At 65.0% G+C, this 23,607-nt stretch overlaps 4 protein-coding genes across 4 annotated transcripts; 2 read left to right on the forward strand and 2 right to left on the reverse strand.

Annotated features, from left to right (window-relative positions):
* Positions 1 to 770: 770 nt before the first annotated feature.
* Positions 771 to 2,293, forward strand: PFL1_01888 (uncharacterized protein; the record flags this gene model as incomplete). Its single annotated transcript, XM_007879400.1, has 4 exons — positions 771 to 1,280; positions 1,367 to 1,522; positions 1,645 to 1,875; positions 1,988 to 2,293. 4 exons carry the CDS (start codon positions 771 to 773, stop codon positions 2,291 to 2,293), a joined length of 1,203 nt encoding a protein of 400 aa, XP_007877591.1.
* A 918-nt stretch (positions 2,294 to 3,211) lies between these two features.
* On the reverse strand, positions 3,212 to 7,384 carry PFL1_01889 (uncharacterized protein; the record flags this gene model as incomplete). Its single annotated transcript, XM_007879401.1, has 2 exons — positions 3,212 to 5,835; positions 6,001 to 7,384. The coding sequence occupies 2 exons, from the start codon at positions 7,382 to 7,384 to the stop codon at positions 3,212 to 3,214; spliced, it is 4,008 nt and encodes a 1,335-aa protein (XP_007877592.1).
* Positions 7,385 to 17,535: 10,151 nt separating this feature from the next.
* Positions 17,536 to 20,926, forward strand: PFL1_01890 (uncharacterized protein; the record flags this gene model as incomplete). Its single annotated transcript, XM_007879402.1, has 6 exons — positions 17,536 to 19,251; positions 19,338 to 19,414; positions 19,505 to 19,759; positions 19,859 to 20,160; positions 20,273 to 20,669; positions 20,788 to 20,926. 6 exons carry the CDS (start codon positions 17,536 to 17,538, stop codon positions 20,924 to 20,926), a joined length of 2,886 nt encoding a protein of 961 aa, XP_007877593.1.
* A 645-nt stretch (positions 20,927 to 21,571) lies between these two features.
* PFL1_01891 (uncharacterized protein) lies at positions 21,572 to 22,657 on the reverse strand (the record flags this gene model as incomplete). The annotated part of the gene is made up of 1 exon (XM_007879403.1): positions 21,572 to 22,657. The coding sequence occupies one exon, from the start codon at positions 22,655 to 22,657 to the stop codon at positions 21,572 to 21,574; it is 1,086 nt and encodes a 361-aa protein (XP_007877594.1).
* Between the last annotated feature and the right edge of the window lie 950 nt (positions 22,658 to 23,607).

Raw genomic sequence — 23,607 nt, forward strand, 5'->3', positions numbered from 1 at the left:
GAGGCCAAAGACGGGGCGGGTGGGGAAAAGGACCCTGCCGCCCGCCGCCCGCCGCCTGCTGACGTCGGACTCGCGCCGGCGTGCGTGCGTGGGCCTGGCCTGGCCCTGCCTGGCTTGGCCCAACCACGCCTGCTTTGCTGAGACGATCCCAACTGGTGTGCCTCGTCGTCGTCGTCGTCGTCGTCGTACTCGTCGTTGTCGCTGTCCCTCACTCGAACTTCTACATACGCCATCGTCAAGCGGATCGACGACTGCACGGCCACAGGAAAAAGACGCCGTCCCGAATGCATGTTTCGCCCTCTCTCTGAGAAGACGGCAGGGGCCCGACGAGGCCTACCTGGCGGGGGCTGCTAAAGATGAACCGGCTTCGGCCTCTTTTTTTTAGTCGAGTCGGGGGCCGCCGAGCTCGACTGTGGCCGAGTGCCGACCGAGGGGCCGGGCAGGCCGTGAGGCGGTGCTGCAGCTTACCCTGCCCTGCCCTGCCCTGTCTCGGGGGCACGCCGCTGCCTCGGTGCCTCCTGCCACTTGCCACCAGACACGAACAGCTAGAGAGCCTAGCCTAAACTGCCTCGGCCTCGGCCTCTCGCCCTGCTTCCCGCTCTCTCTCCCTCTCTCTAGCCTCGTATCTTGACCGCTACCCGACCGACTATCGGCTCAGCTCACCACCATCGCATCGTCGCCAGGTCTCGCTTGTCCCCGTCACCTCGCCCGCCCGTCCGTCCGTCAGACAGCCACTTGAGCCCAGCCCAGCCTACGGTAGCCCGCCAGCCATGTCGTCTTACCCCTTCGCCGGCAACCCTACCGCCCAGTCTTCGAGCGACCACGACCCTTCCCTCCACCACCACCACCACAACCCGTACCCAAACGACTACCAGCGCGACTCGCACGACGACGACGACGCCTACCGAGACCACCCGCAGTCCCACGACTCTGCCTATTCGCGCGACCACGCCCAGCCACACCCCTACACCGACCGCGACGGCGCTGACGACGACGGCCAAGACCAAGCCTACCGCCCTCACAGCCTGGACGCAGCACCAGCGCAGCCCGACTACGCCTACCGCGACACCGCCACCGTCGCCGCATCGCGAGACCCCTACACCATGACGGCAGAAAAGGGCGATCCCTACTCGGGCGCTCGCGGAAACAGCATCTGGACCCGCGACGACAAGCGCTCCTTCCAGGAACGCAGCGCACCCGCAAAAATCTTCCGCGTCCTCTTCTGCATTCTCGTCATTGGCGTCATCTTTGTCCTCGCCATCATCTGCCTCGTCGTCACTGTGAGTGCCTCGCCACAGCCTGGTCTGTGGCAGTGCAAGGAACAACATCGCTCACCCCCCCCTCTGCGCCCTCTCTCCCTCGACAGTTTGTCCGGCCACCGAACGTCGCCATCAGCGGCGTCGGCGTTGCATCGCAGGAGGTCAAGTACAGCAACGGCGCCTTTAGCTTCGACGTCAAGGTCGACATCTCCATCTCGAACCCAAACTCGATCTCGGCCACCATCGAAAAGCTCGAGGCAAAGGTGCGTCCCCAGGCAGCCCCGCTCGCACCCGCCCATCCTACAGCAACGGCAGACAGCTGACCATCCTCCCCCTGCCCGTTTACCTCGTCCCCCTTGTGCCTCAACCTGCACCGCTCGAACAGGCATACGACGCCAACGATAAGAGCACCACGGTCGGCTCGGGCATCATCCGGAATCAGAAGATTGTCCCGCATGCCAACACGACCATCGGCTTCCCATTCACCATTGCCTACGACTCGAGCAAGGACACCGACCTCAGCATCATTAAGAACATTGCCGACAAGTGCGGCCTCAACCTGGCCGGTCTCACCGGCGGGAGCAGCAGCGGTGGTGGTGGCGGCGGCAACCTCGACGTGAGTAGGCGCACATTTGTGCTTCTCGCTCCATGCCCGCTTTCAGGCTGACCACCATATCCGAGCGCTGGCGTTGACGATTCCACCACGCACTCCGTCCTTCACCGCGCAGTTCGATCTCGACATCGACGTCGACGTCTCGGTGCTGTCAATCTCGATCCCGGTCAGCTTTAGCCACGACGTTTCGTTCCCGTGTCCGCTGACGGGCGCATCGATCCAGTCGGCGCTGGGCGGCCTCCTCGGCGGCGTGACGGGCACGGGTCAGCGTCGCCGCGACGTCCCGCTCATCGAAGAGCGGCAGCCGGAGCCGGCATCCTCTTCGCCTCTGGACCTCGTTGCCGCTGCGGCCGATGCCTTCGTCCGGCGCGCCGCCGCGACGCGCCAAAAGTCGATTGCGGATCTACACGACGCCCTCTGAAAGCTCTGCCGACTTCGCCCTCTTTCAGGCAGGGGGACGGACGATGTTTTCTTGTTTCGCTGAACATGGACAGTCACAGGCGGGCGGGCGGGCGGGCGAACGGGTGGGGACCGTCTCTTTTTCTGCCCTTCTCCCTTCTTGCTCGCCCAGCCTCTTCCCCTCCTCACTCTTTCTCAAAACGGACTCTTGTGTATTCTCGCCGTCTTTCCATTCCCCCCACACTCTCTCTCCCTCTCTGTTGCAGTCTCGATAAAGTCCAACTCCGCCCCCTCTGTCCATCCTCTTTTTGTCGGACACGAGCCATCCTCCTGTATCCGTATCGTACCGCACGCGCGCCCGCCCGCGAACTTTAATCTCGTCTCTCGTCATGGAAGAAGGTGGGATCAACGTGCTGGTGCTGAGGAGGGTCGAGGGGGGATCCCATGCCACCTCACACGGGGTAAGGAAGAGGACGACGACGAGGCAACAAGGGTGGGGGTTTTTCGAATTGTGGAATACAGTTGGGGTCGAGGCAAAGGGGACGGACGCAACGGGTGGTTATGTGGAAGAGGGAGGAGAACCCAAGACAAATCGAGGAACTGGGGAAAAAGCGGGAGGGGGGCGAGTGATTAGGTGGTGGTGGTAATACAGTTTAGAGGGACCGGCGATGGGAGAGAGGGGGGGCTGGACGAGACTTTGTAGCTATGGCTATGGGTCTGAATCTGAGACCGGATCTGGACGTTGGCGAGAGCGAAAGAGGCGGGAAAGGGAGGGGGGACGGTGACGCGTTGCAAGAGGGCGAGGGATGGAGGGGCAGGGCGCGATTCTATGTCTTTACGCGGTCGATCTGGACAGAGAGGAGGGTACGTGGTGGCAAGTGTCCAATATAAAGAGGTGCGGTCCGGTCCGGTCGGGTCGAGGGCATGCTGCCGTGGCTGGCTAGGCCGACGAGAAAAAGTTGTTGGGGTTGGAAAAGTCGCTGGGCATGGGCATGGATGCGCCGCCACCACCACCGCCGCCACCGTTGTTGACGCCGATGGAAGCGAGCAGGCCGTCAATGTACTCCTGGGTGCTCTGGTCGTTGATGAGCATGTGCTGCTGCTGCTGCTGGTGCTGGCCATCCGCAGCATCGGCCTGGCCGCCGCCGAGCAGCTTGGACTCGCCAAACTCGAAGCTGGCGGGAGAGAGGAGGCCGCCGCCGTGCCCATCCTGCGGGTGCACGGCGAGGTGCATCCCAGACACGCCGAGCGCCGACGTCGTCGAGCTGTCGAGCGCCGCCGTCGAGGCCGCCATGGCCGCCGCGCTAGAGTGGATGCCCGGCCCGAACGTCATGTCGAGCGGCGAGTGGAGCGACGAGTCGATGCCGCCGTTGTTGGCCGCCTCGGCGGCCCAGTGCCGCGCCAGTCGCTCCTTTTGCTGCCGCGCCTCGTCGCCCGAGATAATCGGCGGCGGCTCGTTGAGCGGCGCGCCCGACATCTGCGGGTACGGCGTGATGGGCGTCAGCATGGCCCGCTGCTGCATCAGGCCCCACGCCGCCGGCGATGGGCTGTGCATCGGCGAGTGCTGCTGACCCGCCGGGCTGAGCATGGCGCTGTTGGGCACCTTGTTCGGGTTGAGGTACGTCGGCGCCGGCGGGATAGAGACCATCAGCGGCTTGTTGACCGAGAGGCCGCGCTTGCGCAGCAGCGTCGGCGGCTGCAGGCCGTTGTTGTTGGCGCCAAACGGCATCGACCCGTCAAAGTGGAGCGGCTGCGGGCCTTGCGCCCGTTGGTTGGAGTGGGGCTGCGGCGAAGGCTGTGTCTGCATCAGCGCCGGCGGCGCAGGCGGCGTCATGGCGCGGTAGCCCTGCGAGTGGCTCTGCTGCATCTGGAAAGACTGAGGCTGCTGCGGGTGGTGCGCCATGCCCATGGCGCCCGGCTGCTGCTGCTGCTGCTGGTGGTTCGGAAGGCCGTAGAAGGGCTGCCCGTGGAGCGGTGAGGGCAGGCCCACCTGACGACCCATAGGCGACGGGCTGGCGCCGGTGCTGGCGGTGAGCACAGAGACGGTCGGAGTACCCGGGTTGGTGCCGAGGGCCTCGACGCACTCGAGATCCCAAGCAATGACCAGGACCACGTCGCCAACCTTGCTGCCCGGGCTGAGCGTCGAGCCAGAGTCGGGCAGCAGGGTGGGGCCAGCACTCGGGTTGGATTCGCGAGGACCGGGCGATCCCTGGCCCTGGGTCTTGGGCAGGCCGTTGCCGCCCTCGTCGGCGGCGACGACGAGCTCCTGGATGATGGTGACGCCCGAGACGGCCATGCCGAGCGCGGCCCGCTCGCTGGGCTCCTTGCCAAACGACTGGATGCCGTCGCGGTCGTTGTAGACGTTGACCGGGTGGTTGCGGCTGAGGAAGTCTGCCCAGAAGTCGGTGGCGAAAGGCGCCTGGTGGCACCACCGGTGGCGCGTCGAGCCGTCGCGGCTCGCAGACGGCTCCATTGGCGTGGCGGGCGAGGGCGGCTCGCTGGGCGAGGCGGTGGCCGGGCTGATGCAGGTCTGCTTCTTGTCGGACTGGTCCTGGCCGGACGCCGAGGCCTCGGCGCTGCCATCGGTGGTCGTCGCCTCGGCATTGGTGCCATCAGCTCCCTCGTCGGCGCCCTTGGAGGCCGAGGTGGTGATGCTGGCACCGTCGGTGACGCCTCCGCGTCCCGAGACGCGGCGCGGCGCATCGAGCGGCTCGACGAGCGAGAGGACGCGCTTGCCGTGCGAGTAGACCGAGGTGACCGAGGTCAGGCGCGAGTCTTGCGCGCTGGTGAGCGAGAGCTGGGTGCTAAAGTGGTCGTAGCGCGGCATCATGATGTCGTGGCGCGGGATCGAGAGCGGGACGTGGACGTGGAGAAACTGGCAGGGCATGTGGTGGTACATTTCGGCGAGGCGCGGGAAGCGGAAGTGGCCGACGCGGACCGAGTCGAGGGGCAGGCGCGGGAGCGAGGCATGTCCGTTTGCGAACGTGGTCATGGCGCTGCGGTCGAGGCTGGTGTAGACGTGCTTGTCGTCGGAGTTGGAGCAGTGGACCCACATCGAGAAGCTGGCGGGGAGGATGGGGCAGGGCGTGTTGGCCATCTGGCCCTTGCCGTTGGGGGGGTGGGGCAGGTGGAGGTCGTTGAGGGCCGAGGTGATGGAGCCCGTGGCCGACATGGGGGGCGCTCCCGGTGTGGTGGGGCTGGCGAGGGCGTGGGGCCCCAGGCCGGGCGTGTAGGGCGAGAGGAGTCCGGCGCTCTCCATGCTGAGGAGCGGGTAGGGCCCACCGAGGCCGCCGTAGCCGTAGCCGGCGAGGGTCTGGGCGTACATCATGCCGCCAGCGGGGATGTAGAAGTCCTCCTCGGACGTGGGTTCGGCGATGAGCTGCTGGAACTCGGGGTCGCCCTTTTTGATGTTCTTGAGGACCTGGATGTGGCTGGATACCTGCTTGCGGGTGCGCGTCTTGTTCGTCTTTCGCTCAATGTAGTCTGCGATGAGCTCGTTGCGGCCGCACGGCTTTCCGTGGACGAGGACCTTGCGCCGGCCCAGCTTGGGGATGAGGCGAAGTGCTGCCGGTTGCAGGAAGGTGGATGGAGGGTAGAGCGAGGGGGGAGGGCAGGATGAGGACGAGGACGAGGGATGGAGACGAGGGATGGGGAGAGAGAGTGAGTTAGGGGCCAAGAGGGCGCGCGCGCGCGGGGCTGTATTTCAAGGTTTGGATGCGGCAGGCTCACCTTCCCAGAAAGCGACTTCGACGTCGTCGGGCCAGACATCCTGGCTCTTGTTCTTGTCGGAGCTCGGGGTGGTGGTGGGGTTCTGGTGGTTGGGGTGCGGAGGGTTGTGGTGGTGGTGGTGGTGGTGGGTGGCGGAGTTGGATTGCGAGAGGCGGCTCGGGGTTGAGCTCGACTGGTGCGACTGGGCGCGCTGCATGGCGTCGGCTGCAGCTCGGGCAGGCGCGCTTTTAGGCTCGTCAAAGCGCCCCGCCGACGCTGGCAGCGACAGGCCTGCCGTCAAGTTGGCAATCTCCGAGCCCGACTCGCCACCACCGCCACCGCCGCCCAGCGACAGCTTGCGCACCCGGATCGAGGACACGCTGCTCTGCACCGAGTTGGTCCCCGCCGTCGTCGACGACGGCGTCTGCTGCAGGTGCTGCTGGTGGCCGCCCACGGAAAACGTGCTCGACCCGGCAGAGTGCATCACATGCTGCTGATACTGCCCAAAGTTGGGCGGCGTCTGCTGGTGCAGGTAGAAGGCGTGCGCCATCTGCTGCTGGTGCCCAGCTCCGTTGCGGTCCGGCGTCGCCTCGACCCCCGACGTCCTCCTGCGCTTGTTGTCGTCCATCGACGCACCGGGTCCAGCCGCACCGGACGAGCCCGAAGCGCTCGACCCGTCCAGCGGCTCCAGCGGCGTCGGCGTAGGCGTGCCCTGCATCGACAGGCTCACCGTCAGCCGCGGCGGCGACATCAGGTACTCGTTGCTGCCCTGCGACATGCTCAGGTTGCCGAAGCCGGTGTACCCAGAAGATGGGCCAGACGACTCAGCCGAAAGGCTCATGCTCCGCGCCGCACCGACCGTGACATTGTGCGACGCGCCCAGGCCCGCCGCCACGTCGGCCGTCAGGCTCGATGAGGATCCGGACGACGTCAGCACCGGCTGGATGCTGTGCCGCCGGTTGGCGGCCGCGGCAGCGTCGGCCGGCGAGGGCATCAGCGCGCCGTTGTTGGACGCCTGCCGCTTGCCCAGGAACGAGAACGAAGGGTTGGCCATCAGGCCGCCCATGTCGGCGTTGTTGACCGCCTCAAACTCGAGTGCGGCGGCCAGCGACGCATCGCCCCCGGCGCTCGAGTCCTGCGACGAGTCGTTCGGGTGACCGCCAAAGACGGCGTTGAACTCGTCGCGCTCCGTGGCCGAAAAGAAGGCGGCATTGGCCGCGCTGATCGACGAAGGGAAGGCGCCGTCCTTGCGTTTGGCGCCGTCGTGCGGCAACGCCTTCATGGTGTTGTCGGGCGTGCAGAGGTTGGAGCTGGACGACAGCGTCGAGTCCGAATAGGTTGGTGAGGGGAAGAGCGTCTGTCTTCCTCCAGTCGGCGAGCCCGTCGTCTGGGCAGCAACCTGCATGTCCACAAGTGCGAGGTCGATCGGTCGGTCGAGGTGGACAGGGAGGCTCAAGGAGCGGCTGGGCTGAGCGTCAGAGGTGCGCAGCTGGTCGACGACAACCGCGAGGTGATCCGAATCGGTCGGATGCGGTGCGTTGCGCGACGCGGTGTGGCACGGTCGGCAAGGCGTAGGCTGTGGTGTAAGACGCAGCAGATCAATCTGAAACGCGGCGGAGAGGCGGGTGCTGCTGTGGCGCGTGGCGTGTGTCGCTGCTTTGTAGGTTCTGCCTCAGGATCGACCTTTGGCACGGCGGCGACGATGGCGTTGCAGGCGGTGGCGAAGAAAGAGAGCTGTGGCGCGGGGTGGGGGCGGAGACCTGGACCGGGGCGGAGAGGGAGGGTTGGGGAGGGGCAGGGACAGGGACAGGGACAGGGACAGGGAGGGGAGAGCAGGCACGCCAAGGGGAGGGGAGTTGCTGGTGGTTGAGGTTCGAGGAGAGCAGAAGTGAGGGGGAGGAAAGCCCACGCTTGGTCCAGAGCGGCGGTACTGTTATATGGCGGAATGCAGCGATGGGCTCGAGGATGGGGGGGAACCAAAAGCCGCTGCCACTGCCACGGCCGCCGCTGCCGCCGCCAACGTTGCTGATGCCGCTACCACCGCTGCTGCTTGCCTGCCTGCCAAGCTGTCAAGGAGGGAGGCGGGGCGCGCAGACGAGCGGGTGGAAGGCGAAGCCGATTCGGGCAGGCGGCAGGGGGGGGGGACCATCAGGACAGGAGGTGCGGGCAGGAGCATGAAGGGGGGCGGCGAAGCGTTGCTAGGGTACCCTGCGATGTCAAGCAGCTCGCAAGCAAGCAACCAGGCAGGGGTCGACAGCGGAGGAATCGGCAGGAGTTGGCAGATCCATACCTCGTGAGGGGTGGCGGCCAATGCGATGGTCTGCGGGCCCGCCTACCTCTGGCCTTGCTCGCCCTGACATACCCGGGACCAGGCAGTCACACTAGGCCGCGCTATCGAGCGCGGAACGGCTCGACGCATCATATCACCCGACGCAGTCGAGCGAGGGACGAGGGGCGAATCCGGGATCCAGGATCTCACCAGCGTCGACGGAGCGCGGCCGGGCGAACGGGCGGTCGGTCGGTGGGTCGGATCATTCCTGGGGTAAGCTGGATCAAGGGGCGAGCAAGACGAGACAGCCGGAAAGCGCGCGGCAGCCGGGTAGGGAGAGGTGCTGCTGGTGGTGCTGGTGCTGGTGCTGGTGCTGGTGCTGGTGCTGGTGCTGGTGCTGGTGCTCTGCCAAAGGGGCAGGCAAGGCAGCTAAGCAGGCAGGCCAGGCAAGCTAGGGTCAGGAATCAAGGGGCTCGCTCACCTGGCCGCGATTCCGATGGCCCGCCGTAATGGCTCCAAAAGCTGCCCATCGCCAGAAGCCAGGGGGTTCCTCTTGGTCTGATTCCGGTGACCTGGATAGAGCTCGACTCGATTGCTGCCCCTCGAACCGGCAGGCAGACAGGCAAGAGCCAGCGCCCCGACGCTGCTGCGTGGGAGACACCTGACGGTTCCTAATTGGTGCCGCCCAGCAGCGGCTCTCGTTGTCAGACCTGGCCGAAGCGACATCTCCCCTACAGATCCATGGCGGCCGGGCTAGCGGCCAAGAAAGAGCATCCGTCCTAGCCTGCTTTGCTTGCTTGCTCGCCCGCCTGTCTGCAGGCAAGGGCAAGCGAGGGTGGTGTAGCGTGGGCAGTCCGGGTAATCGGTCGGTCGGCCTCCCTGCGGTACCTGCCGCCGCGCTTTGCGCGCAAGCGACTGCCAGAGTGTGCCTTCCACCTGGCCGTGGCAATCGGTATCGTCGAGTTGGACGATGTCGCAAAGAGCTGTGCGCGGAACGGTCAGCTTGCGGCAGCAGCAGCGGTGTCAGCAGCTAGGTTCATATGCCATGGGATGAAAGTTCGTCGGGCAGTCGTGCTGCTGCGCTCGCCGGTGTGATCGTCTGCCCGGCCAAAAGTGACCGCCGTCAGATGCGATCAGCGCGGCGTATGCGGCGTGGCCCCTTGGGAGCAAAGGATACCAGAGCGGCAGGCATGGCATCGCCCATGGACCGCCCGCACCGAAGCGTAGCGTGGCCGGGCAGGCCGTCCACCGTATGTAGCAGGAAGCAGGGGGGGACTGCCTAGGGTCCAAAAGCAGCGCCTCCAATTTCTGACCAGGCTAGGAAGAAGGGTTGATGAGGGGAGAAGAGTCGAGAGAGCGAGGTGAGCCAGGCGAAGACCTGGATCTTGCCATCGTCCCTGCCTGCCGGTCCAGACCGGGCAGGACGCTCTTGCGCAACAACGACCGGCATGGCTGGCCGTTGCCTCGCAACCCAGGAACCAAGCCGGCAGAAGGCGTTCGTCGCAGGGTCCGAAGGGGGAAAGGAAGACCTGCTTGCTGCCTGTCCGTCTGTGGCCCCTCTACGTGCGGCTTTTGCAAGCAGCTCGACGCACCGCCCGTCCGTCCGTCCGTCCGTCCGCTAACTAGCTTTACCTTTGTCCTGGTTCCTCCGCTGCCTGCCATATCGACCGCATGCTGGGGTCTGATTGACCCTGCCGCCAACGCCTCCACTGCCGCCAACGCCATCACCGCAATCCATTGAGCCCCGCCTTGAAATCAGACTTTGCTGCTTCTTCCTTCCACTCGACGTCCGCCCCGATGGCATCAAATCACAGCGGCGCTCATGCGTTCGTCCGGCGGCCAGACAAGGCGGTGGAAGTTGTACTGTACTGCACGGTCACCGCGCGGCCGGGGACGATGGTTGATGACCGAAACGACTCGACTCCTGAGCGCTGGCACGACCATCGCTGACGGTAGCTCTCGAGGGAAAGGTACGCGCACGGTATTCGACCATGCAACCTGTCTTTGCTCGCGTGCTCACCCTTGACTCGTATCGCCGTGCAGATGCAGTAATGATAAATGAGGAGAATCGCCGACATCGATCGTCTTGGCTCGCCTCTTGGTGCGTCCATTGTCCTCTGACGACCCTCGAAGGCTAGCGGTGGGCCAGTGTCTGTGCAGGCGAACCTTGTCGGATGAGACCGACGGGGTGGCTGCGGCTTCTTGCCCCTCGACTCGCCTCGACTCGACTCGAATGGTGGCAAGGCGTAGCGAGGATCGTCAAGAAGATCGGGCCCCAAGGAGGGATGGTCGATGGGCAGCGCAAGCTTGACCGAAGAGTCAGCAGGTTGCAAGGGGTACGGCGCGGGCTCGCCGGCGCGGTTCCTTCTGGAGCCCAACGCGATCGACGAGCGGCCTGACATCGTGGAGGCCGGATACGCTTAACTTGCTCATCCACTCGCACGTTGCGTCCGGGGTGTCATGGACGATGCCAAGCTTTCAGGCCTCGGTAGGGTCCACCGCCGTTGTGGCGGTCTCTCCAGACACGGATGCCAGATCAGAGAGGACGCCGTCGAGCCAAGGCCGGTTTGCAGGTGTGGCTAGACGAATCGGGCCGCCAGCGGCCGCAAAAGACGGATCGAATCGCATATCTCATGCAGCTGCTGCGAGGGGCTCCGGTCGTCCCGATGGCCACGGACCCAGCGATGATCATTGTCTCAGCAGGCCGCTGCGTTGCTCTGGTACCGACACCGGTATATGACCTTGAGATGCCCCTCGACATCTGCGCTCGCGTGCAAGATGAACGAATGCCGCCGACACTACTCTCACATCCGCACTTGCACTTGAGCAGGGAGGCGCGGCCCGGACTGTCACCTATTGGTCATGCCCGCTCGTTTGTGGGGGCCTACGCCTGTACAAGGCCGCTGCGGAATCTGTCGGGCCCCCCTCCCGCCGTCTGGAGAAGCCCGTCAGAAGCCCGTCCAACGGTCTGCCGAGAGGAGGGTCCGGCGCGGGGTGAAGGACGTCCCAAACGAGCGCGCCCGAGGCCATCTCGCACTCGCGTGCGTGGGGCCACAAGGTCGATCAACGTATACCTCCCAGCCTCGTCAATCGGCCTCAGTGTAGACTCAGTCACGCAGCGAGCAGCCATGGCGACAGGGATTTATCATCGTCGGTGAGAAGGGCGGCTGTTCGACGGTCGGTTTTGTCGCTCGCGCCGTAGGGGCCGGCCTGACCCCGGCCTGGCCCGTCGACGCCGTGGCTGGTTTTCCGAGCAGCGTTCCGGCCTTTGTCACGGTGCACAGCGGCCGTCTGCTGCGCTGAGCGAGGAGGGAAGGTCCAGATGCAAGGTAACCAAGTGGGACGGGACCGATCCGTCCCCGATGCCCTCTTTTAGGCGCGTGACGGTCACAAGCGGTCCTGCCGCTCTCCGTGGTCGACCCGATGGGGCAGTGGGCGCGGCGAAGCGAAGCCGTCGTCGCCAGTAGTAGCGATGTCGTCGTGATGAGCGTCCTCTGTATGGCGCAAGCTCGTTCCTCCGCCGCGAGCAGACCATCCACAAAAGGCGAGCGTGCGTGGCACCACGCTATGGCGAGAAAGCAAGGGGACAGGATCGGACATTTGCGCACAAGAGGCCGTCGATCGTTCCGAGTTCCCCTCTGCCGGAGGATGATCGGCCAAGACAATGGTGATCAATACATACGTACGTGTGCTGACCGAGACAATGAGCAGCGAAAGCCAATGATGACGGACGACGGCGTCGCGGTGGCGGTGGCGCCCCTCCCGCCTCCGCTGCGCTCTCGATGCGCGAAAGGAAAAGGCTCTACATTCCTGGCCTTGTTTCGAGGGCAAGCAAGCTGCCGTCCGGCAGGGATGGGCATACGCTGGGACTCGACGTTCATGCTTGCCCTGCGCCGCTTGGAGCGACCTTGTCAGCGAGCAGAAGAGGAAGGAGCAGCAGAGGCGGGCCGGAGCGTGCGGGCGGGCGAACGAGCGAGCGAGCGAGCGGGTGAGCTCTAATCAGGTCGGCATTTCCGGAGAAGATCTGCCGCAACGCGCCAGGCAGGCAGGCCAGCTCGCTTTCGAGCTCCGCGCGCCTCCTGACAGGTGCACCTGCAGCAACAGCCGCGAGCAGCAGCAGCAGCAGCAGCAGCAGCAGCGCGCGACCTAGCCTGCTTCTGCTGGCCGTCCGGCCGCTTGCCCTAGCCTGCCTGCCTGCCTCTCTCTTTCGCTTGTTCGCTCGCTTTCTCACATCGATCCATCGGGACCTTGAACCGCCGCTCGACGCCCCCCTGAACAGCAAGCACGTCCAGGCGGAGCCAAGCGGCCAACTGCTTCGTCCTCGGGCCATACAGCCAAGGCCCCGATCACCCGACCTCAGCCGCTTGACGCTGCGACCCTTCCAACAGATCGAGGCAGGCCAAGCAAGGTACGGCAGCCACACCGACCGCCGCGCCCAGCGACAGCCTGCTGCCGAGTGCAGCGGGCCAGCAAGACCCTGACTGCGTCGATTCAGCCGGCACACAGGCAGGCAGACAGGCAGGCAGGCATGGGGCTGCGTCTTGAAGCCCGCCTTGGACCGTCGTCGTCCAGCACTACCGCCCTGCCTGGATCACCGCCGCTCTCCGCCTTCCACACGCTCGGACCGAGGTTCCGTAGGTCGTTCCTGGGAGCGAGTAGGATGCAAGGGTCGTCCCGTCAGCTCGTAGCTCGTCGAGGGCCGCCCAGCCCAGCGTGGGTCGGTGGACTCCTTGGCTTGACATATCCGACGACCCTTGTCATGGTCTGCTCGCGAACTCACCAATCCGCGCCTCCGCAAAAGCGTAACGTGAAGGCAGGCCCAAGCAAGCAAGGCAACCCCATCCTCTTTTTTTGTTTGTGTCACACGCACCATTCATCTCTCTCTCACGCTGCTGCACTCTCTTTTCCACTCCGACCGGCGACTATGCCGTCCGTCGAGCTCAGCCCCGCCCCGCTCAGCCTGCGGTCAAAGCGAGCAAGCAGGAGACCGCGAGCTTGAGGTGATGTGATGTGAGAAAGAGGGCGCACCTACCTTATCCTACCGGTATCCTTCTTTCGCGCCCAGCCCGGCATGGAGACTACTGTACATGTACGCAATTGCGTGCCAGGCCCCGTACCGCGGGCGAATGCTCCGCATACGACGCACCCTACACGTTGCTGTACCGGTCAACCTGTATCCCAAGCTGTCAGAAGGCTCAGCATGATTGCCCGGACTCCGAGCAAGCGCTGGTCAGCAACATGTATGCGCCCTCTCGCCGCCGTTACGGTCAGGCCGCTTATTGCCAAATTGGTCGTCTACGGTCTGCTTGGGGCCACAAAGACCATACCTCGACAGGCATAGCCGTGAAAGGTCGATGCCTGCCTCGATTTGGTAGAGAGCCATCGCGATCCAGTGCCAAGCCATTGGAGCGTGTCGCCCTCTGCCAACCTTCGCACGTAGGCGGGCCAGGAAGCAGTGGTAAGAGAGCTGCTGCCGGGCTTGGTCACCAGCTGGACGAAGCGAAGACGGCCAAGTTGCGCTCCCTTGCTGCGGATGCGTCCGTCCGAAGCAGTCAGAGTCGTCGACACCGAGCGCCGTGCCGCCGCTCCACAGAGGCCACTCAATGACGACCTGCGGAACGCGAGCTGCGCCGGTCGACGACTTGAGGCATTGTTGGCAAGCGCGAAGCCGGGTCGACGGGGACAAGGGGGGGGTGAGGCGGCTCCCATACCGGGTCGTCAGCATGCCGTTGGGACAGGTGCAAGGAGGCAACAAACAGCTCGTGCTGGGCATCATGATCATGGAGGATCGAGTGCTGTCCGCAACGGCAGCAACTCGTCGAGCCAGGCGATCAAGCACCGGTATGTGACAAGGGGACGTGCTGATGGTCCAGAAACGGAGCTCAGGAGCGAGCGTCGACGATACGAAGGTGGAGCAGAAGGAACCAAGCGGACCAAGGCTTGGGTCGATGGGCATTTGTCCGCCTTCTGCTTGTTTGTTACGCAGCAAGCAAGGGGCGGCCACGCAGGTCAGACCAACACATCAGCACGAAGGGCAAGGCGGGTCCATCTTTCCGTTGCTCCTCGGGACGCTGGGGCGATCGGCCTCTGGGGCTCTCTCCGCGGCGACGTGCGGTCGTTCAGGGTCGCCATGCACGGAGGCCGAGGGAGACGGGGGTCTTGAAAGAGCGCTCTGCTCGATTACCGGGTGCTTTCATCTGTACCGCCCTGGACAGCCAGGCAACGATAACAAGCTTGACGGCCTCGCCAGTGCCGCGCGGTGCGATGCGAGGACGGGGTCGATGGCGAGAGCGAAGGAGAGGGAGAGGGGAAGGAGGCGGTGGTTCCAGGACCACTACCGATTGCGGCATCGGCCGTGGGTGGCTCGCGAGCCGGTCGTCGAGGATGCAAGGAGGCGTACGGGTCAGGAATTGATGGGAGCCCATGGCCAGCAAGCTCGGACGCGACCCTGGTTCGTGGGTCGAGGTCGACGACGAAGGGGCCCGCGCGTGTGTGAGTGTATGTGTGTGTGTGTGTGTCACCTGGGCTGGCACGCGAGCGCGGTGCTCTGAAGTTAAGAGTGGAGGCAGCGAGGAGCAGCGGGCCAGGCCAGCCCAGCCCAGCCCCAGCCAGGCCAAGGGGCTTTGGATCGGGACCCCAAAAATCCTAGGCGAAGCACAAGGGGGGGCGGCTTTGGGCTAGGTTGGCCGGCCCGCCTTCCGCTTGGCCCACCGCCACCATCATCACGACCGACGACGACGACGCCATCCCCTCGCCGAACGGGAAATCGGCCGGGGTCGATCCGTCGTCTTGCCAGGCCTTGCCATCCTCCGTCGAGCTGCCGCGCTCCTCCGCTCCTCCTCTGGTCGAGGTGTTGGCGCATGACCTCGCTCGCCTCTTGCCATCCTCTCGTGTTATCTATCTCGTCTCACTCTCTCGAGTCTCGCATCGCGTCCCGTGCAAAGGGCAGAGTACGGCGGTGCGGCACCTTCCGAACTCGGTTGCTCGACCTGGGCCGTGGCTGCCGTGTCGGCAAGAGGTGGCGTCCCAGTCTCGCTCCCTTCCCGGCACGTCTAGTGCCCAAGCGCTTCAGCGGAGGCTCGGACAGGCCGCTGCGCCCTCGACTTGCGCGACCGCTGGCCAGATCCTCTGAGAGCGACCGTCCTGGCTTGCACGTACGCTTGAACTTTTGCCGGCTCGCGAGACGATTCTGGCTCGCCTCAGCGGGTCCGAAGCGTTATTGTCGACGCTGAGCCCGATTTCATCACGGCTGCCATCCGAAGCGTGGGGTCCCGGAAGGGCCTGCCTGCCCTTGATATCGTGTACGCGACGACCACGTCGCCCTCGCGACGGCTCCAGACGACGTCCGCCGGCGGCCAGCGCGCCTGGCCTGAGATTCATGCGATGGCAAGCAGCGTCCGTCCGTCCGTATGCCAAGCCTCCGGAGAGACAGCTCTAAAGTCACACAAAGCGTCTGGGTTGGGGGCACCGACGAAGCGACACGTCGTCTGGACGGAATCCATGACCTGGCCGGCGCGACCCAGCGTCCATCCGCAGCGATATATCATTTTCTTCTCGCCACGTCCAATTTTTTTTCTTTTCCTGCCACTGCTCGTCTCTCTGGCAGCCCGTGACCATCGACCGGTACGGTGCTGTACCAGGGCTCTGGCACCGCCTGGATGGGCCTAGACGAGGCTGCAGGCTCGTCCATGGCGGCGGCTACTTTGTCGGCTTGCCGCATCGAGAGGGGCGCGGGGGGGTTATTTCCTGGTCCGAGGGTCTGGCCTCTCTCTCTCCTGAGCGCAGGATAAGTACAGTAGAGGTTTGGACGGGGATACGGCATACGAGCCGCGCGAGCCGGTCCATGCTGATGGACCTGCTAGATTCAGATCGGATGCACCCTGCTTTCGGCCCAAGCCCAACGGCGGCCGGGCGACGCAACCTGGCGACGGCAAGAGGTGCTGCCGATGGTCCGCTGCCTCGACGATGGATGGATCCGGCAAGTCAGAGCTTGTTTCGCCTGCCTCTCTGCTTCTCGAACCTTCTTTTGTCTTCCGTGCTGTCCGTGCCGCTCGACGGACGGACGACCCGTTTGGGACTCTGAGGCTGTCTGGCCAGATCTGTCTGTCCGTCCGTTCCGTCCACCCATCGGCCAGGCTCGCTACTGCTGCTAGCTCCATCGCCGAAGCCGATCCTTCAGGCTGCCGTACCACTGGTACATAGGGGCGACTGGCTCGTGGACCCCGCTATGGCGTGTGTCGGAAGTGAGGGGACGACGTCGGTATGGCACGGACCTCAATCGTGTCGACGATGACCTGGGTCCGACTACAGGTGAGGTGCGCTGCTAGCTCAGCGCACCTTGCAATAGCAGAGACGAGGCCAGGCCAGGACGACCCCGAACACGGAACGATGCTTCGCGACGCGTACTTTCTGCCGCCAGGCCAAGCTAGGCCTGATCAGGCGAAGGACAGACACACAGATCAGCGTGGGCAGCCGGTTCATGGTCGAGCAGCAACGAGCAGGTGGCACCAGCCCAACCTCTCCCACGCTACCGATACCTGGCCAATGATGGTCGCCCAGAAGTCCGAGTCGGCTGGCACGGCGCCCGAGGGCGATCCCGACCGGGGTTTTGGCAGCGTCGTAAGCGCGCTTGGCGGCGAGACAGCTGATGGCCTTGCGATGTCGCAGAGGATGAGGTAGTGTGGGGACGGAACGGAACCCGAGGCCGAGCGAGGAGACGCGAGACAGGTGCAGCGTCGATGAGGAAGCAAGTGGATCGCCATCGTCGTAGGGGTCTGAGGGGAGGGGACGGTCGAGGGGCTGGGTTGCCAGCTAGCGGGTAGCCCAGCCCAGCCCCGCACTGATTTTCGTTTTGAATTTTGGGCGTCTTTTACCTTTTGGCCTCGGGCGCGGGGTTTGGGTAATCGAGGGCAGCATGGCCGAGATGGGCCGAGGCGGGCGAGAAAAAGAAAGTGGAGAAGGTCAAGCCAAGGCCAAAGGGTCGGCGGCTCTTTGTCGCTCGCACCGAACCGCCCACGCCCGACGCAGCCTTCATCGCTCGTCGCTCATCGTTCCCCGCACCTCGATCTCGTCTTCTTCACGCACCATCTCCTCGCACATCCACCGACGACGGCATCGCCCACCCTGGCCACAGAGCAGCCAGTCCAACAGCCCGCGGGAGCATGCAAAGGGTCCTCCGAGCTTCTCTCCTCGTACGCACCGCTGCAACGCCCAGGACCCCCCTTCGCCCCGTCCCGCTCCGCCCGCACCCAGGTCTGCCACGGCGACTGGTCAGGCCTTCGTCCACCATGGTCCCCGACACCTACTTCACCCACGCCCTCAACAAGCCGTCGGATCTCATCCAGTCCCTCTACGACAAGGCCACCGACAAGTCGGCTCCGACCTTTGCCCGCGACGTCGAGTCCCACTTCCGCACCACCTTTGCCCACGCCGATGCCCGCTCAAAGATCCCCGTCCTCTCGCAGGCCGTCGCGCAGCCTCTCCTCCAGCAGCAGCACGGCAGCACATCCTCGACCGCGGGCAAGCTCGTGAGGTGGAGGTGCATGGTCCAGGACACTGGCCTCGGCACCGAAGTCTTCCTCTCCTCCAGCAGCGCCCAGGGGCACGACTCCGCCCGCTGCGGCCTCTTTGGCGCTGAGAACTCGGCCGCCGCACACAGCGATGCCGACGACTTCACCCACGTCGACAGCTCCAAGCTCGGCGAGCGCACCGTCGTCTACGCCGTCTCGGTGCCCGGAAGGAGCGACTGGGCACGCCGAGCATGGGGCGAGGATTCGGCGTCCTCGGCGTCCTCGGCGTCCTCGGCGTCACAGACGCCCAGCGCCACCGACCGAGATGGACAAGGCGACGAACTCAGCTCCAAGATGGCCGCGACCTCCCTCCTCGACGAGCCCCAGTCTCCGCAAAAGGTCGAGGAGGTCAGGCAGCGCATCCGGGCAGCCGTCGAAAAGGGCAAGGCCGTCGGCGGCAGCGGCAAGGAGCCTCGACTCGTCGCCGTCTCCAAGCTGCACCCCCCTTCGGCCATCCTCGCCGCGCACCGCCAGGCAGGTCAGCTCCACTTTGGCGAAAACTACGTCCAGGAGATGGTCGACAAGGCCAAGGTGCTGCCAAGGGAGATCCGCTGGCACTTTGTCGGCGGCCTGCAGAGCAACAAGGGCAAGCTGCTCGCATCCATCCCCAACCTCTACCTCCTCGAGACCCTCGATTCGGTCAAAGCGGCAAACGTCCTCCAGAAGGCGCTCAGCTCGCCGGATGCGCCCAAGCGGGACGAGCCGCTGCGCGTCTACCTCCAGGTCAACACCAGCGGTGAGGACGCCAAGAGCGGCCAGCCGCCCATCCTCGACGCTCAGAGCCTCGACGAGGCTTCTCGACCTCTGCTCGACCTAGCGGTCCATGTCATCACCAAGTGCCCCGACCTGAGGCTGAGGGGCGTCATGACGATCGGCGCGGCGGCCAACAGCGCCAACACTGCGGCCGGACAGGAGGCCAAGAGCGTCGAGGACCTCGTCTCGGCCAACCCGGACTTTGAAAAGCTCATCCGAACCCGCAAGAACCTCGTGGCTCTGCTGCGCTCCAGCTCCGACGTGGCCAAGAGCGACGCGGCCCACATCAAGGAGGCCTATGCGCAGCTGCTGGCCGAGGGCGGCGACGAGAGCGGCGGCCTCGAACTCAGCATGGGGATGTCGGCCGATCTCGAGGTGGCTGCCATGGTCGGCAGCGACAACGTCCGCGTCGGCACCGACTGCTTCGGCAGGCGTCCGGGCACGCGCGACGAGGCCATGGCCGGCATGAAGCGCGAACTCGAAGTGGGCATCGAGGCCGCCATGGCCGAGCTCCGCAGCAGCGTCCAGGGCCAGGGCCAGGGCCAGGACAAGGCGTCCGCGAGCGGCAAGCACGGCGAGGTCTCGGCGTCCGCATCAGACCCGGGGCCGCTCGCGTACCAGGACCCGCTGCCGCAGAAGGCTCCCTTGCCCGAGGAGGGCCACGTCGGCGGACTGATCAAGGTAAGCGCTTCGCCCCGAGGTTCCCCTCTCCATCGATCTCGATCCGTGCTGATCCAAACTCTTCCCTGCAATCCGTCTGTTGCCAGTTCTACGATGTCGATGCAGCCGAGAAGCTCAAGACTACCGAGATGGTCGACGTTGTCGGCATCCTCGACACGGCCTCGTGAGTGAAGAGCGCCGTCGATCCTTGCAGTGATGCCGTCACAGCTTCTGACGAGGGCCGACTCGACTCTTTCGATGCGCCGCGCGACAGCCTGCCGCACGCAGAGTGGCAGGAGTCGGGCTCGTCGGGGACGTCGGGCAACAACACCTCTCCCTCTGTGCCCTGCGTCCATGCCCTCTTTTTCGAGCCGGTCGACATCAACGACGCTCAGGGGCTCGCTGCTGCCGGCAGTTTTGGCCTGTCGGACCAGGGGAAGAGGTCGGCCATCATCGACTACCTCTCAACCGGCCTAGGAGGTGACAAGGTCGCCGCCGAGCTCGTGTTGCTCTCGGTTATCTCTAGGATGTGAGTTGCCCAGGTGTGCGCGTGGATCTCCCGACTTTGCGCAACGGTCGAAGTGGTAGCTCACCCCATCTGGCCACCACCATCTACATCGCACTGCAGCCACTCGCGCCGAGCCAGCCTCTCGCTCGGCGCGCTGACCGTCAACCTGTCCAACTTCCCCGCGCCGCCCGCCTCCGGGAGCGGTGCCACGACAAAGATCTCGCGGCTGCTATCGAGCCTTCTCCCATCGGTCGTGGACGTGTCGATGGATCTCAAGGACCTCAACGACCCCAAGAGGAGCTTCAGCCCTCGGAGCTCGGGCGGTGAAGTCGGGCTGGAGGCCGGGAGGCTGCAGCTCGTCAACGGCACCGCGCTGGTCGTCAACGAAGGCACGATGAAGGAAGGCGAGCTCAAGGAGCACGGTGAGTGTCGATCGCGGCGCGGTGGCGGTCGAAGGGAGGATCCGTTGCCGCATGGCCGCAGCTCTGACCCTCGAGGATGTCCTCCGCACGCTCCGATGCCACCTGCTGCCAGGCATCCGCAACATCAAGTCGCTCTCGTCGGTGCTGGAGTCGCACAAGCTGCCCTACATCTTCCCGTACTCGGAGTTTGAGTTTGAGACAGACCTCAACGTCGTCGTGCTGAGCCAGGGCAAGTCGTTCCTGCCCTTTGACGTCCAGTGTCCCCTCGCGGTCGCCTCCTCGTCCTCGGTCGCCAGCGCCCTGTACGGCGAGGTGGATGGGATGCCGGTGCAGGACAAGCTGGAGGGGTGGAGACGGGCGCTCCTGTCTGCGCGAACGCTGCAGGTGGCGCAGGCGTTTGAGATCCCGGGCGAGGTGAGCGAGTATATCCAGAGCGAGTTTGTCGAGTCGCGCAGGGAGGACAAGGAGGTCGGGCAGGAGGATCTGTTGCGCCGCATGGCCCTCGTCCGGTGAGTCCAGTTGCCCGAGTGCGCCGAGGCGGTCCGCGGTCCGCTTCCAGCACCATCCTGCGTCGGACCCTCGTTCGCTGACGGTGCCGGTTTGACCTTTTAATCCCGCGCGCCCCAGGCTCCTCGCCATTTCCAAGGGCGAAAAGACGCTCACCGTCGATACGTGGAAGGCGGCCGTCGAGCTCGACTGTACCGTTTCGCAGCGTCGTCGGGCCGCCGTTGCGCAGCAGCAGCATCACCCGTCGGGCTCCAGGTGAGAGAGAGCCAAGACGTCATCCCTGCACACGTTTCTCGACATCGAGGGCATTGCTTGTCGCCGTCGACGTTCTGCTAGACGATGAAATGGAGCTTTCCAGAAGACACGGTACCGGCAGCCGAGGGGCAGGATGACGCGTCCACGCCGGTATAGACGACGGGCTGCGTGCCATGCATGAGGCGGCGAATCCGTCGTGCAGCTTTTGGCCGGGGGGCAGAGGGTGACGACGGGAGACACACAAAGACGAGAGAAGGTGCGAATCTTGAATGGGATTGACAAACAAGGTGGGCACAAGAATACTTCGCAACGATATTGAATAGAAAAAGAAGGTGGAAGAAGTAGGAAAAAGAAGAAAAAGGACAAAGAAAGAAGGAAAGCGTCTGGTATAGTTGCAAGGGTCAAACGGAGCACTGGAAGAGAGTGCGTGTAAAGGGTAACGGATGGGCTAGAATGGTAGCCTTGTCCAAGAAGGTGGTGATGGGTGGGGCAAGAGGGGCGAGGTGGGCGACGACGGGCCGGGCTGCACCGCTGCTGAGCGGGAGCGGCGCCGAAGCCTGTCTAGAGACTTGTCGCGCCTGGCCTTCGGCCGACCGATCACGGTTTGGAGGTTCGAAGGGCTTGCATGGGAGGGGGGGCGCCGCCCGTTTTACTGGGTGGCGTTGGTCTGCCTCATGGCCGGGGCGGGCTCGATGCCCGGGTTGCCGGCGTTGGTGTTGACGTTGTTGAAGTTGTCGTGGCCGATGATGCCGTGCGGGTCGTTGGTGCCCGTGGTGGTGGCGCCGGCACCGGTGGTGGTGGTGTTGGCGGGGGCGTTGGTCGAGTTGGGCAGGACGCCGGTGTGGTGACCGCGGGCCTCCATCCGCTTTGCGTCCTCGACGGAGCGGGGCGTGGGGCCGGCAAAGTCGGTGTCGTAGTCCGAAAACTTGCCCGAGCGCAGGTGGAGCGACGAGTAGTCGCACTTGCGCAGCGAGAAGAGGTGGACCATTGCAAAGACGGGCTTGGCGAGCAGGTCGAGGACGCCGTAGAAGACCATTTCGCCGTCGGGCGAGATCTGGTTGCTGCCGTCGGCCAGGCCCCAGGCGATGGGGTAGAGGAACCACAGGCCGCAGAGGATGGCGGCCGAGGTGAGGTACGACTTCTTGAACTCGGCGCCCAGGTGGCTCGCCGACTTGAGGCCGGGCACCCAGATGACCCAGAAGACGTAGAACATGGCGACGCAGCCAAAGGTGAAGAAGCCCCACTTGTACCGGCTCTGCACCAGCGCGCCAATGAGGCCCGTGATGATCATGACCAGGTCAAAGAAGATGGTGACGAAAATCGTCGAGAGGGGCAGTCCCGAGACGAGGAGGAGCTCGAGGAGCAGCAGCGGCGTCGTGATGGTCCAGTCAATGTAACGCGCGTACCAGATGGAGCGCGTCGGGTAGAGGCCGTCGCCGCCGACAAAGGCTCCGTTGAGGAACTCGACGCGGATCGGCGTGGCGCCGAGGTCCGAGGCCATGGAAAAGTAGGCAATCGACGCCGTGGCCAGGATGGCGGCGCTGAGGTAGTGGAAGGTGCGCTCGCCGCGGCTCATCTTCATGCCCCAGACCATGCAGCCGAGGCCGGTGGCGGCCATGACCGAAAAGACGGCCCACAGCCAGCTAGAGCCATTGGTGGTGATGTCGATCTGGGCCACCGTGGGGTTGAGGTCGAGCGCGTTGTTGCGCCTGGCGAGGCTGACGAGCTGGTCCATGACGGGCAAACGACTCGCTGCTAGCGTCGAAACAGAGGGAGGAGAGGGATACGCAAAGGGGCCTGGCTGGCTGGCGGGCTGCTTGGTGGTCGCTCGGGGACGTGGCGAGAGGAGCAGGGGCAAAGACGGGCCGAGGGAGTCTGCTGCGCTGGAGCCGGGTGGTTAGATGGGGATCGGGGAGGACAGGATGGGGACGACGGCCTACCCTCTTCTTATAGCCCTCCTCCCCCTTCGTAGCACGTCTCGAGGCCGTGAAGCCGTGACGGGCTCAGCTGGCGGCTGGCTGCTAGCGGCACGGCGAGCCAGCAGTCGATCCAGGGTGCAGGATCAGGCGGGCTGGCCAGGTCAGCCTAGCTTGTGTCACAGGGTTGGATCGCTGTCGAGCTGAGCCATAGGGACAGCGGCCGGCCAGCCGGCGGAAGAGAGAAAGAGGGCGGGAGAAGGACGACGAGGTGCTGAGCGAAGCGTCGTCGATGAGAGCCGTAGGGATCGACGTCATAACGGACGCTGAGGGGGCCGGGCCCAGAAGTCTAGCGCCATCGCCCGCCCGCCCGCCTGCCCTGCGTGCCGCTCCACCTGACAATAACGACGACGACGACGACCCTTCTTGGTTGCCCTTCCTCCGACCAATGGTCCGATCCGACCGAAGGCGTTGAGCAGGTGACGAATGGCCACTACGGCGGCTTCTCTGCGCTTCTGCGCGTTTTGCCAGGCCGGCCGTGCGGCCGTATCCTGCCCGATCCGGCGGGGCGCGCGACCTGGCCTGCGGGACGACGCATCCATATGTCTTCCATGCCTGCCTGCCTGCCTGCCCGCTTGCCCGCCTGCCCGCCTGCCTGCCTATGGCCATGCACACATCGTCAAGCTCTATGCCCTCGCATCCGGTCACGTCCAGCGAGACGGACGGTGGTCGCGCCCATCGCCAACAATGGTGCCCGCCATCCGGTGTC

This window comes from Pseudozyma flocculosa (assembly GCF_000417875.1).
Source record: "Pseudozyma flocculosa PF-1 unplaced genomic scaffold scaffold00005, whole genome shotgun sequence".
Lineage (NCBI taxonomy): Eukaryota > Fungi > Basidiomycota > Ustilaginomycetes > Ustilaginales > Ustilaginaceae > Pseudozyma > Pseudozyma flocculosa.